The sequence below is a fragment of the Saccostrea cucullata genome, unplaced genomic scaffold (genome assembly GCF_032062105.1).
Source record: "Saccostrea cucullata isolate Sc308-1 unplaced genomic scaffold, CSIRO_AGI_Scuc_v1 ctg672, whole genome shotgun sequence".
In the NCBI taxonomy this organism is placed as follows: Eukaryota; Metazoa; Mollusca; class Bivalvia; order Ostreida; family Ostreidae; genus Saccostrea; species Saccostrea cuccullata.
The window spans coordinates 49,376-63,700 of record NW_026928000.1 but is presented as its reverse complement, the minus strand read 5'-3'; the positions used below and the strand labels follow the sequence as shown (position 1 = coordinate 63,700).

General features: G+C 33.5%; 1 protein-coding gene across 3 annotated transcripts; it reads left to right on the top strand.

Moving 5' to 3' along the window:
• The first annotated feature begins 194 nt into the window (after positions 1 to 194).
• On the top strand, positions 195 to 13,259 carry LOC134276134 (uncharacterized). 3 transcript variants are annotated; one of them, XM_062758408.1, is made up of 8 exons: positions 195 to 283; positions 3,253 to 3,459; positions 3,712 to 4,036; positions 4,315 to 4,451; positions 5,269 to 5,413; positions 5,979 to 6,145; positions 8,905 to 9,120; positions 9,349 to 13,259. In XM_062758408.1, the coding sequence occupies exons 2-8, from the start codon at positions 3,265 to 3,267 to the stop codon at positions 13,222 to 13,224; spliced, it is 5,061 nt and encodes a 1,686-aa protein (XP_062614392.1). In that variant the 5' UTR covers positions 195 to 283; positions 3,253 to 3,264; the 3' UTR covers positions 13,225 to 13,259. The 3 variants fall into 3 exon arrangements, with proteins under 3 accessions (XP_062614392.1, XP_062614391.1, XP_062614390.1); XM_062758407.1 differs by lacking the exon at positions 195 to 283 and adding an exon at positions 2,973 to 3,071 and having other exon boundaries at positions 3,715 to 4,036; XM_062758406.1 differs by lacking the exon at positions 195 to 283 and adding an exon at positions 2,973 to 3,071.
• The last annotated feature ends 1,066 nt before the right edge of the window (positions 13,260 to 14,325 follow it).

Below are 14,325 nucleotides of genomic sequence, written 5' to 3'. Positions count from 1 at the left end.
TTCTTTGTATATTTGGCGTGTCGAAAAAATGAACGTAAAAAGGCATAATCTTATTATGCATTTAAAAAAAAATATACTTTAAAGTGAAATATATAGTATTACATATGGTCAGTCTTCTAAATACATTATAATTATTGCATTTTATAAGATAAATCACACTTTAAAGAGCGCCATCTATGTCTCAGGAATCTTCCCGGATTTGAAGAACAATACAGAAGCGTTCCGAGAGAGATAGATTTGCGCGAACGAGAAGTCTCGCCAAAATGAGTTGGAAAACGTTAGAGTGAGTAAATAATGTAGTTAAGAAAAATGGCAAAACCCATGATTACATGTTGGAATGTATTATTTCCATGTTTAGCACTTTGATTTGCAAAATATTAACATCTACTCATTTATCAAGGGGAATAACTCTAAATTTTTATATCGACAACTTGGTGTCCATTAAAATTTATTGCAATATTTTGTCATATTTGAAGAATTTGATTGACAACCCATGACTTCTTTTAATAGTTTGATGAAAAACTTGTCCGATTGATTTAGAAACGTATGTTTCATGAAGTGTAAAACCCGAGCACCTGTCGAGCTGTCATCATTCATGGAAAAATACAAATTGAATTTATCGATGATAGACAGCACCCTTAAACCGCTGATACTAAAACAAGTCCCACGGAGAAAATAAGTCCCACATGAGTCCTACGTGAGTCCCACAGCAAAAGAGCCAATAAATACATATAATAAAGGGTTATTTTGAAAGAACATTATATTTATATGATCATATTTCAAAAAAAGTTTTGATAAAATGTATTAAGTGTGTTAAATAGACGATTGTAAATTTCAGACCACAGTCAAGAACGATAACTCTGTTCAAATGTAAACAATGGCCAAGAACTATACTGAAAATGTTTAATTACTGCTGATAGCTACATGTAACTTTTTTTCTGAAAAAAAAATAGATATTTGTAAAATATTTTTTAATAAGGAAGTTAATTTAATATGGTGTTATTTCTGAATTAAATTTGTTCTTCTGTTTTACTTGAATTTTTAAGTTTCGTTTGAAAATATTCTTCCAATTACATTATATACAACTAAAAGTACGTTTTATTTTATTATAATGATTTTATATAATTACTTTGTTTCTTACAAACTAAAATAGTTTTACTGTTGTTTTATGTTATTTAACAACAACTTGGTAAGTTTTTCTGAAACCCAATGTTTATTGTGTATATACACAGACACCGTGGAGGTACGGTATATACACAGACACCGTGGAGGTACCTGTATACAACACCTGGGGGATGTTATTCACACCTTTCAGTCTCCCTGTTGTTTGTATACCTATTACAATAACTTTTGAACAATGCTGGGGCTAGGTTACAGCATTTTGATTTCAAATAAAATATTTAATTAAATGTAGAAATAGAATTATTGAAATTTCAGCTACTATTATGTATGACAAATAAGGTGATTAATCAAAAATTTTCCTATTTGATTTTATAAATAAAAACATTCTTTGAAAATTAAATTATAAGAATTATGATTTAGAATAGACTAAGACAGCATAAACTGTATTGTAAATTCTTGACTTGTATGAAAAGATTCAAAATTATAGTATTAAAGGCACAACCATTGAAGTTTTGTATTAATTTGTAGAACAAATACCATGCAGAGAAGTAGCTGTTATCTATCCATTTTCTTTATTTAAAAAATGTGTTTATTATTCATCATGTAAATTAAGATAAAAATTTAGATTATAATAAACATGTTTATTTTCCACAAGTTCATCATATTAATTAAAAAATTATTTCCAGGATACCTGAATACAAGCCCATGCATCTGAGTACTAATTCTCTAATTAACTAAAAGTTTTTCATAACACAAGTATATCTTTAATGGATGAAAACACAGCTATCTCAACTCAGTCAACTGGAATTTTGATTTTTGCAGTTTGATTCCTCATTTCACTTAATTGTTATTACAAAAGTGATAAACTAGTATTTTAATGATATTTTAATTTATTTAAATAAAATTACATTAAACTTTTATAATACTCTGTATTTTATAAAATACAGAGTATTATAAAAGTTTAATTTAATTTAAATAAATAAAAATATTATTAAAATACTAGTTTATCACTTTTGTCCGATATATATCACTTCCAATTTCATCCAATTGTTATGAATGAGTAAAGTAGTTCACTTTCTTTATCTTTAAAACAATTCCTTTTAGCTCTGTAGGTCTATATAATTTCCTAGGACTGTATAGTCATAATGCACATATCAATTAAAAGTCTCTTTCTCATATGCTTGATAAATACAAGACTAGCATTGAAAAAATTCATTGAATTTCCCAAGTTTTGATATTGTAAAATTGTTAAATTTATAAAAAAAAAAAAAAATTGATTGAAAATGTCTGTTTTTGGTAGTAGTTTTTTTTTAGTCGTTAGAACTGCTACACAAGGCGTTTAAACCCAGGAAGATTGTGAAAGTTTCATAAAATCTTTAAAATTAAAATTTGGATGGCTTGTTACTTCAATAACCTGAGGCAGATGTAAGAGTTACTGCTCTTTGTTTATACATGATCTTTAGAAAACATCTTAGAACTTCCTGACTTTCTAAAATATAATTAATTTAATAATAAAATTATAATATCTATTAATATTTGTTTTCAAAAACTACTAAAATTTTATCATTATTGTTGGGATTAGGAAACACTATAGTTATAAGAGGATATAGGAGTTATCGTTCTTTGTTTTTGTAACTAATCGTTGTAACCGGCTTCTAAAACATTTTTGTGACAAAATTTTATTCAAAATATATCTAAACAATGATACTCTATAAAAATATGTTGTTAAATATTAATAAAATATCATATTTACTGGTGGGACTCATTATTTTTCTGTGGGACTCATGTGGGACTTATTTTCCCCGTGGGACTTGTTTTAGTATGTCCCCCCTTAAACTAAGTAGAAAACAGCATTCAGATTCCATTTATTTTTTTTGCTCGGTTGTCTGTTCGTGGTCATGAACCAAATACAAAAATAGAAAGCCTATAATTGTATATGCTGTGTCATGGTAACCTATCTTCATGATAAGCAAGTGAATGTCAATGTGAAAGAAAAACCTTTTATAACATGTATAAGGGAACACTTAGTAATCGTAGGGCCCAAGAGCTATAGTGTTTAGTGTATACATGACTTTTTGTTTACTTTTTTCTAGTAACTTTTTACTTTGAAGTATATAATCATATATTTAGAAACTAGGCATCATGTCTGAACATCCTTGCCATAATCTCAGCAATACAGAGAAACAGATCTTTACATGTCGCCATTGTATGGCCAAGTTCTATGACCCGATTCAAAGATGGCGTCATAGTAAAAGCTGCAAAAAAGAGGCTCCACCAAAGGGCAAAGATGTATCACCATCACCAAATGGCACAGGGAAAAGGGAATACCCTGCAGAGGTGAATACCAATTTTTATTTTGTTTTTTTATTGATACATTTCTGTGCAGTCATGCAATCCATGCCCATCACTTTTAATAAAAGTTGTGAAATATTCCTGAATCTTTCATTCAGAAGAGGGGCATCTAAGGTTTAAATACAATTTTTTAATGCTTTTTTGTTGTTGTTTAAAATGTACATTTTTATTACACAAGACTATAAATAATAGTTTTAACAAAAGCTACAATTTAAAATACAAACTCTTCTTTTAAAGCAGGCAGCAAAAGCTGGAACAAGCAAAAAACGACAGAAGAAAGAAAACCCTCTCAACTGCCTCATTTGTAAATCTGTCTTCTCTACTCTGGAGGAGATGAAAGAGCATGTCAAACAGCCATGTAACAAGCCCTTTGTTCCGAAATCCCAGCCACTGGGCCAACCCAATCCAGAATATGAGAACTTTGAGCATCAACTCCAGCAGCTAAGGGATGCAAAGGGGGATGAAATTGCCACCAATCAAATCGAGTCCTTGCTGAAAGCAGCTCAGACTTTGCACAAGCAGCAGCAAGAGCAACAAAGGCAGCAGGCACAGCAGCTACAGAGTCAGTATATGTTTATTTAGTTTATCAAGAAATACTTTGGATTGTGTAATAAAACCTGAGTTTTCTGCATTTATGAAAGTAACTGTACTTCTCTCTATTACCGGTATATTTCTGTCAGTCTTGACAAAGTGTGATTTTTAAACTTCTTAATTTATGGTTGAAATACATAAAGTAGAAAAGATAGGCACCTCTCTCAACTCAACTAACTTCCACATATCTTCGGTATTCAAAAAATCATTGTTCAAGATACCGAAGCTCAACTGTATTCTGTCTTGTAGATGTTGAGACTGAGGTGATACCAGACGGGGGTAATCCAGACTGGTTGTATAACCAGGGGGAACCAGTGTTGTGTAGTATGGAAGAATACGGAGGGCCTGGGTTTCCTAACTACTCCTCCATAGAGGGATCAGAGGGGGTGAGCATATTAATATTGATATGAATGATCTATATATAAAATAAGGGGATTACCAAAATAGATAAATGCAGGTGTATCTACTTACCTCTGATGTTTTTACATGATGCATACATCTAAGTTTAATAAATGTACAAATTAGATGAAGTGTAACAGTGTATTACAATATTGATTTTTTTGTTTGTTAAATGGCTTTGTTAGCCAAGTGTGTGTGATCTATACTTCTCACAATCTATCACACTATCAAAACTCTTTTTCTTGAGGCCAATTGCTACAGGTATGTTTTATCAGTGAATGGCAATATCTGTGTAAGTATTTGTTCATCTCAAAAGAGATACCGTATAAGTGGAAATTTTAGCGAGACGCAAATTTAGCGATTTGACCTTAAAAATCGGTATTTTGATTTTAGCGAGAAGCAATTTCAGCAATTATAAAATGGTCACTTAAGAAGATATAACAACTACAACGCAATATATTTTTAGCGATATTATATTTTCGCTATCTCAGGACCCTCGCTAATAATGCCAAAATTAAATCCTCGCTAAAAATTCTACTTATACGGTAATTGCTGATTGAAGGTGAGCAATAGGTTGTTGATTGAAATATGTACATAGAAATATTTCACTTCAAATGTCTGCATATTCATACATCAAATTCATGTAAACTTGTAAAGAGCAAAGAGATGTTAGATGGATTTTGACTTAAATTTTTATTCGTAATAATCGAAGCATTATCTACATGGTCTGTTTCTTTTCTTTTTAAAGAGGTTATACCTCATGATATGATATTGTTAAAGTTTACTCCATTTTTTTTGTAACAGATGCATGTAGTGCGAGTTGAGCAGGTGTCCTCCACGCCCCCTATTGATGAGGATCGTAGTCTCCACACTCCTCCCATTAACCTCACAACAGAGGAGTATAACCAACTACCTTCTCAGGAAATCATCTTGACCTCAGCTGGGCAAGGTCAGACTTAATTCAGATTACTATAGCTTCCCTCCCTTCATATTTAGGCTACCTAAAATTGAAATTCTGGTTCTCAGGCCCAGGCGCATCAGTTTTGGAGGTAGCCACATTGCTAATTTTATTGTATTTTTGATAAAATAAAAAGTTGGTATTGCGGAGATCAATCCGGAAAAAAAGTTCGGTCCTAATTTTTTTGTAGTTTAGTACTCAAATATCACTTCCGGTAGCCATTTGCAAAGAGATTTTGACTACTTCGTTTGAGAATACTTTCGAAGACATTGCCTTCAATGTTCTCATGTTGATAAGCAATTGATAAAGCAAACCCTCTGAACAGAAATGGAAAGTATATCTGTGAATAAAAAGGATTATCTTTATTTTAAAGAAAATTAAAAAATTCAATTAAAAAATACCTCCCTCATCTTCTTTATTGCCAATTAAATGATAAATAAAATGTCACCCTTCTGCATCTGTTTTGGAGAAAATTGGCCTGAGGACCAGAGAATTAAATTTAGATAGCCTTACTTAATGTTTTCATACCACATAAGAATTACTTTTTTTAAAACAGAAGCATTTGTAAACCATGCCCAGAGCACACTTCATGGACCAATTAACATTGAGAATGGCAAACAGCCGGCTTCATCTGAAATCTGCAAAAATGACACCCCGGGAGGCTCAGCCACTGAAGAGTACATGCTGTCAACAGTTGGCATAGTTGAAACCTTTCAGCCACAGGTATGCAAAGTTGATCGAATGATTTCTTGTTAAGAACATTTCAGGCTTGGTTAAACAATTGGGGTCTCTAAAGAAGCTTTCTGCAACTATTATAATGCAAAAATTTGTATTACTGTAGACATACTTATTTCCACGGGGTCATAATTCTGCGGAATTTCAATTACCGTTTAATCCGCGGGTTGAAAATTACGCAGATTTCTCAGACTGTCACTATATGCCTTGCATTTATATTAATTACGCTTGGACAAATTTCCACAGAAAATGTGTGATCGGGTACATAGCGTAAATTAAAACCACACGGACAAAAGCACTTCTACAGGACAAGAATGGGATTCTGAATTAGTTATTTAGTCAAAATTATGGGAATGAAATTTTTTTTAGGTCACCTGAGTAAACTCAGGTGACCTATTGCTATCCGTTTTTGTCCGTCGTCGTCCGTCGTCTGTCGTCCGTCGTCCGTCGTGCGTTAACATTTAAACATTTTCAGCTTCTTCTCTGAAACCACTGAACCAATTTCAACCAAATTTGGCATATAGCATCTATGGGTGAAGGGGAACAAAAATTGTGAATTTCGTGGTCCCCGCCCCCCTGGGGCCTGGGGGGTGGGGCAAAAACCACTAAAAATAGTGCAATCTTTAAAAATCTTCTTCTTTACTCCCGGACATCAAGCAGTCAAACTGTTGGTATGATTGTAATCAGCATTGAGTCCTCTACCAAATTTGTGAAATTCATGGCCCCAGGGTCAGGGGTTCTGGTGTTAGGGAGGGGCTCTATTGATTATATAGTGAAAATGCAGTAAGTCTTTAAAAATCTTCTTCTCTGCCCCTGGGTATTAAATAAACAAATTAAGTTCATAGTTATGATGAGCAAGAGTGGCTCTACCAAATTTGTGAATTTTATGGCCCCAGGGTGAGGGGTTCTGGTGTTAGGGAGGGGCTCTATTGATTATATAGTGAAAATGCATTATTTCTTTGAAAATCTTCTTCTCTGTTCCTGAGTATTAAATAAACTAATTAAGCACATAGTTATGATGAGCAAGAGTGTCTCTTCATAAATTGTGAATTTTATGGCCCCAGGGTCAGGGGTTCTGGTGTTAGGTCAGCCTCTATATTGATTATATAATGAAAATGCATTAAATCTTTGAAAATCTTCTTCTCTGCTCCTAGGCATTAAATACACTAATTCAGTAAATAATTATGATGAGCAAGAGTGACTTCACCAAAATTGTGAAATTCATGGCCCCAGGGTCAGGGGTTCTGGTGTTAGGGCAGGGCTCTATTGTTTATATAGTGAAAATGTATTTAATCTTTGAAAATCTTCTTCTCTGCTCCTAGGTTTTAAATAAACTAACTAAGTAAATAGTTATGATGAACAAGAGTGTCTTTTCATAAATTGTGAATTTTATGGCCCCAGGGTCAGGGGTTCTGGTGTAAGGGCGGGGCTCTATATTGATTATATAATGAAAATGCATTAAATCTTTGAAAATTTTCTTCTCTGCTCCTAGGCATTAAATATACTAATTCAGTAAATAATTATGATGAGCAAGAGTGCCTTCACCAAAATTGTGAAATTCATGGCCCCAGGGTCAGGGGTTCTGGTGTTAGGGCAGGGCTCTATTGTTTATATAGTGAAAATGTATTTAATCTTTGAAAATCTTCTTCTCTGCTCCTAGGTTTTAAATAAACTATCTAAGTAAATAGTTATGATGAACAAGAGTGTCTCTTCATAAATTGTGAATTTTATGGCCCCAGGGTCAGGGGTTCTGGTGTAAGGGCGGGGCTCTATATTGATTATATAATGAAAATGCATTAAATCTTTGAAAATTTTCTTCTCTGCTCCTAGGCATTAAATATACTAATTCAGTAAATAATTATGATGAGCAAGAGTGCCTTCACCAAAATTGTGAAATTCATGGCCCCAGGGTCAGGGGTTCTGGTGTTAGGGCAGGGCTCTATTGTTTATATAGTGAAAATGTATTTAATCTTTGAAAATCTTCTTCTCTGCTCCTAGGTTTTAAATAAACTAACTAAGTAAATAGTTATGATGAACAAGAGTGCCTCTACCAAAATTGTGAAACTCATGGCCCCAGGGTCAGGGGTTCTGGTGTTAGGGCGGGGCTCTATTGATTATATAGTGAAAATGCATTAAATCTTTGAAAATCTTCTTCTCTGCACCTAGGTTTTAAATAAACTAACTAAGTACATAGTTATGATGAGCAAGAGTGCCTCTACCAAAATTGTGAATTTTATGGCCCCAGGGTCAGGGGTTCTGGTGTTATGACGGGGCTCTATTGATTATATAGTGAAAATGCATTAAATCTTTGAAAATCTTCTTCTCTGCTCCTAGGTTTTAAATAAACTAACTAAGTACACAGTTATGTTGAGCAAGAGTGCCTCTTCCAAAATTGTGAATGCCTTAACATCTAGCTTAAAACATGAAACAAATTCAATCATTTGAAAGTTGTTGCATGATGCTCAGGTGACCTATAAGGCCCATGGGCCTCTTGTTTTTTTTAGACATCTCAGTTAATACCTAGAATAAAATATTTTTTTTAATGTGCAACGTTAACGATTTCCACCCCTTTATACTTAATAAAAAATATTCTTATATTTTCCCAATAGCATTTAATTATAGGTAAACTTTTTGACATTTTTATACACATGTGATTTTTAAAATTTTCTTGAATTAAAGAAATCTTAAGTTGTTTGAAGGCCTTGGCTTAATTATATATTCATTTATTTATATATTTTTTGTGACAGACTATGGTCACTCAGGAGGAGCATAACACAACTAGCATTAATCCCAGTGTTCTGCCGAGTGTTATACCAAGTGTAAACCCAAGCGTTATTCCCAGTGAAGTCCGCCTAGTGAGTAGTGATGGTGTGACAGTCACGGTGGTGCTCTCTTCTGACACAGCCAGTGAGGTGGTGCCGAAAACTGGAAATCCAGTGGATGAGTTTGATCTCATTTCACAGGTATCTGTTTATACTCATTTTCTCATAGGGTGACTGTGCAGAAATGAAAAGAAATGATTTCCTATACTAATATGATGTTTTACAACATATAATGAAACCACAATGGGTAGTAATTTAGCCATATTAGAAAATGTTAATTACAAGCATGATTATGATATTGTCTGACTTCCTGACTTTTAACCAAATGAAATAAATGTTGTGGTAAAATTTCATTTTCTCTTTGAGTAGGTCATTGGTGAAGATTTGAATGAGCAAAATCCAGTTGAGGAACAAAACCAAAAAGATTCATGTAATTCAAACATTGCTGATACAGCGACTAAATGTGATGCAAACATAGCACCAGAGTTAAGTTTTTCTTCTGTTTCTAATGTTGTTGAACTTAAACATTCTGCAGAAAGTGAGCAAGCAGTTGTAAGTGAACAAGGCACCATTACTGAAAACAGAAATTATTCTAATGCCTCTGAAACTTTGAGACTCAATACTGAAGTAAATGGACTTGCCACTATTACCAGTAATGGAGAAATTCAACCAAAATCAAAAGAACATTTAAATTTCCAGAATAATGAACAAGTTTTTGGATCTCAATTAGAGCATGTAACTTCAGGAGCAGTGAACAACCATATATCATGTGGCAGACAAAAATCAAACAATGAAACATCTAACATTCAAGAAATGGAAAAGAATAATTCTGAATTTCAGAAAGAAGTACAAAATGAAGAAAAAGACCATAAATTGAAATCTGATGCTCAAATTTCTTCCGAGGAAAATACGACTGAAAAGTATGTGAAGTCTGTTTCTGAAGTGAAAGTAATGAAGAAGAAACCCAGAACTGAACGAATTCCAAAGTGTCGAGTTTGTGATAAGCAATTCAAAACAACTGAGCTGCTGCGTAAACACAATAAAGTCCCATGTATGATAAGACTGACAAGGAATCTCACACAGAAAGTGTTAAGGCCAAAGAGACTAGAAAAACCAGTGCCTGTACAAACAAAGAAAAAGAAGAAACAGAAACCAGCCCCAAATAAGCCAAAAATGATCACTCTTATTAATAGAAGGTTTTCAGACACCAGGTTAGATTACAGAAAGGACAAGAAAGGAAAGTTGAAGACGAGAAGGAAATCAATGTATGACTTTAACTTCTGCATTACAAGAAGTAGTGACCACAGAAAGGCAAGTCTGGATGTTTTAGTACAGTACGACTCTCTGGATGAGAAAGAACAGCATTTCTTTCATTTAGGTCTCATTGCAAGAGCTCATTTATCAACAGATTACAAAACTCCGAAGTCTCTCATCAAACATGTTTTGAAAGAGAATGAATCTGGGGTTGTACAGGATGTTTTAGAAGAGGAAGAAGTGCATTCTGTTGAAGATGAACCCCCAGTTTTGGAGAAGGTAGTTGATGCAGCTGGCAGAATACAGGAGGATATATACATATTGAGGGATGAAATTAATCATGATATAGAACCCCCTGTTTTGACTACTGTAGAAGAGTTGAATAGAGGTTGTTTTAGTGTTGAGGAAGATAGTGCAGTAGCGGACTTGGAATGCCCAACTTTAGATGAATCTGAGGATGTTAACTTAAACAATACCAAGATGTCTATGAAGGATCATGTCAATAACCCTAATGAACTCAATAAGGAGAATAATTTTGAAAATGAAAGTAATTCAGAAAAATCTCAACTGACTGATCAAAATTCAAAACTGCGCACCCCCAGCAAATTTGAGAATTCATCTGAAAAATTAACTGCAACTGAATCCATTTCACCCCTTAAATCTCCAAACAAAACTCTTTGTGAAAGACATTTCTTGGATGCAATAGAAGTATCAGGTGACACATTTTCAGATGAATCAGAATTCACAAAGACCAAATCAAAAGAAGATTCTACAAAACCATCATACAGTGTGACAGTGGGATTGCAGACTGATATTCCAACAGCTACAGACAAAATCATGTATCCAAGGTCTTCTTTCATCCTAAAATGCCTGAAGAGGTTAGAAAATAAGCATAAAAATGTTCCAAACCCTAAACCCTTGAACCAGAAACAAAATTCAGGAAGGAAAAATTTATTTGAAAGTCTGGAAAATGTTTCAAGAGATTCAAAAGCAGTTTGCAATTCAAATAACATTAATTATCCTGAAGAAAAACAAATCAAACATTTAACTCATCCTAGCAGTGAAAAAAGAAATACTTCAAACGTTGTAGAAGAAGTAATTGTGTATCCAAAACCAATTGACCCAAAGAACTTAGAACACAACAAACCAACTTTTACAATTCCTTCAAATGAAGAGATATTAACATATGCAGACGATGATGTAGTCATAAGAAAACCACCTGAGCTAGATTCAGTTAGTCCAGAAAATGGGAGAGATCTTCTTCAGATTATTGCAAAGACTCTCGGAATCTTTCCATCAACAAAACCAAAACCTCAAGAGAGTCATTTCAATGAGACTCCTAAGAGATACAAGGAAAAGGAGCAAGAAGGTGAAACAGATCAGAAAGATGGAATGCAGATAATTGTCATGAATAACACAGCTGAGTCTAGTGAATATACCATGGGGATTGATGTCATAAATGTTCCCAAAAGCATCAATGATGAGTTGAAGGAAGCTGCAACAGAGTTAGAAAATAAGGTAGTTTTTGAAGATGATGGATCGCATAGGCTTCATTTCTGTGATGATAGTTCAGCTTTGGTTGAAGGACACTCAGTAGACGAGGCTGTAAGCACAAGCCGTAAAGTACCAGGGGATATATCAATACCTAAAGAGGTTTATGAATTTCTTGAAGACTACAACACTATTCAACCTCCTGCTTCTAAAACTGATCAAATACCTGCATTTGTTACCCAGGATAATACAGTAAATAACAACATTCATCTGATACCTGGTCCTCAGGTTAAAGCAAGTGAAGTTGTGGATATTCATTTCAGTTTTTGTTCTAATGAGTCTTCAGTAACTCAACCGAACTCTCATGATTTTTCTTTATCCAATTCTAATGAGACTGTAACCATTCAAGCAAATCATATAGAAATTAGCAAAGAGCAAGAAGTAACACATACAGAAGTTTCTTCCTTAAAAACAGGGGACTTGAAGAGTCAGCAATTAGAAAAATCATATTTGCAAAGTAATAGGGATTTACCACTGTATGCAATACCCGTTGGGTTTGTTTCTGATGATACTGAAAACAAGAAGCAAATTAATGCTCTTCAAAGTGAGCATACCATTTCTACTTTCCTTTCTCCTAATCAGGAAATTGGTAATATCAATTTGTCAACTTCTACAGCAGCATATCAAGAAGGAAGAATTCAGGTTCTTCAGACCTCTAACCAAGAATGTGTGATAGAAGAATCTCAGATAAAACCAGTATTTTCTGACCCTGAAGTGTATGTCATAGGAAAAGTTTCTACTCATGACAAGGGGAATAGAAGTTCACCTTCAAATATTCCAGATGCCAATCCAGATCAAGATCAACTCTGGAGAAGGATCTTGGAGGATTACAAGACGGAGTGTCTTCAGAACCAGAGATCAGAACAAAACCAAAATTATTTTGCATCTGGCTCAATTGTTAATACTCCAAAACAGTACCATAGGTCAAGGACATTAAGTAACATAGAAATTAATACAGATCCATTTAGTTCAAAGCCAGAACTAACCAGAAGTTACAGTCATAGTGCTAATTCATCATTTTGTGATAAATCCAACCAGAGGGCTTATAACTGTGATAATCTTGAGGAGCTCCCTTCAATGACTTGCTCCTTCTCACCCACTAACAATAGCCATTCTCTAAAACTGATATTCAGAAAAGAAAAATCACCACAAGAACAGAAAACTACTACAAGTTTAAATTGTAGTGAACAAGTAAATGTGTTTCCAAATAAAAATTTTCAAGAAAATATGACTGAACCTAATGTGTCTTCAGCTCTGTCTGGTCCCTCCTCTACTAATGTGGAAGTATCTGATGAGGAGGGGGATTCTCTGCCTTATATGATTGTGGACACGGGGGTAGAAATTTGTAGAAAGGCACTAGGTGCTGAGGAGGATGAAGATGTGTCAGAAGATGAATGGGCTTTAGATAAAGAAACAGATTCACAAGATGCAGTGACTTAAATTTATTAATAATTTTAAAAGTATAGTAACTGGGTAATTATAAGTCTTTCTTATAAAATGATTTAGTTTTATTGTGTAAAAATGTGTAAAGTCCCTTGCACATTTAAGAATTTTTGTTTCATTTGCATTTAAAAAAAAATTTCCAGCATTTAATTACGGTATGTATATATATATTTTTTTTCCCTATCTGTGATAATGCATAGCATTTGTACATATGGTAATACAGGAAACAATTCTGTCATCTGGGAACACTTTGTGTTTTCGGTTACTCGGATGTATATTTTTGAATATTCTCAAGCTTAATTATTAATGCATTAAACAATCTGTTTTAAAATGTAAAATACTCATTGCACTTGTACATACAGTAATTAGGGTTTCCTACTCCTCTAAATGATTTTAACAGTAATTAAAAACCTTTACCTGGCTTTTCTCACCTTTGGCTGTCTTCTATTATTTTTTGATTTTCATTTTTTTGTTTTCACTGCATCTTTTAATGTCTGTTATGATTAAATAAATTAGATATTTTGTCATTTCTCTGAGAAGCCGTGAATTCTAAAACATGCGCAACTGTTAATTTGGTTGTGTTTCATTACATGCCAATACATGTACAAATAGTTGACGGCAAAGGCTTAAAAAAATGATGTCAATCATAGAATTACAAAATACCGGCAACTACAAAATCTAGATCGAAAAAAAAAATCGTAAATCGGCTCTGTTAAGAAAAATTATATTTCAAGTCAAACTGTACGACTGTCTGATATATACCTTGACGTAAATGCAACAAAGAGTTACATTACAATTACGTAGTGGATTATTTTTTTTTAACAAAAACACCATGAACCAAATTTTATTTCTTGTGTTTATCTGATAAATAAATTGAACATAAATTTTTAAAATTTCATCGGAAGGGTTACAACAGAAATTTTTTTACGTTTAAACCTCCTATCAGAGCAAGTGGTTTGATTTATACGTCAAAAATATATAATTTACTTGTTCATATTTATTTACACTTTTACCGCCCGGGTACTGAAAAACGTGGTAACTTTTGACCGATTTGACATCCCTAATTTGTACATATTGCGATGCAGGAAAATAATCTAC

Coding starts and splice junctions, on each gene's coding strand:
- LOC134276134 (XM_062758406.1), top strand. Junction 6,146..8,904: donor TTGAAACCTTTCAGCCACAG/GTATGCAAAGTT, acceptor TTTTTGTGACAG/ACTATGGTCACTCAGGAGGA. Junction 9,121..9,348: donor AGTTTGATCTCATTTCACAG/GTATCTGTTTAT, acceptor CTCTTTGAGTAG/GTCATTGGTGAAGATTTGAA.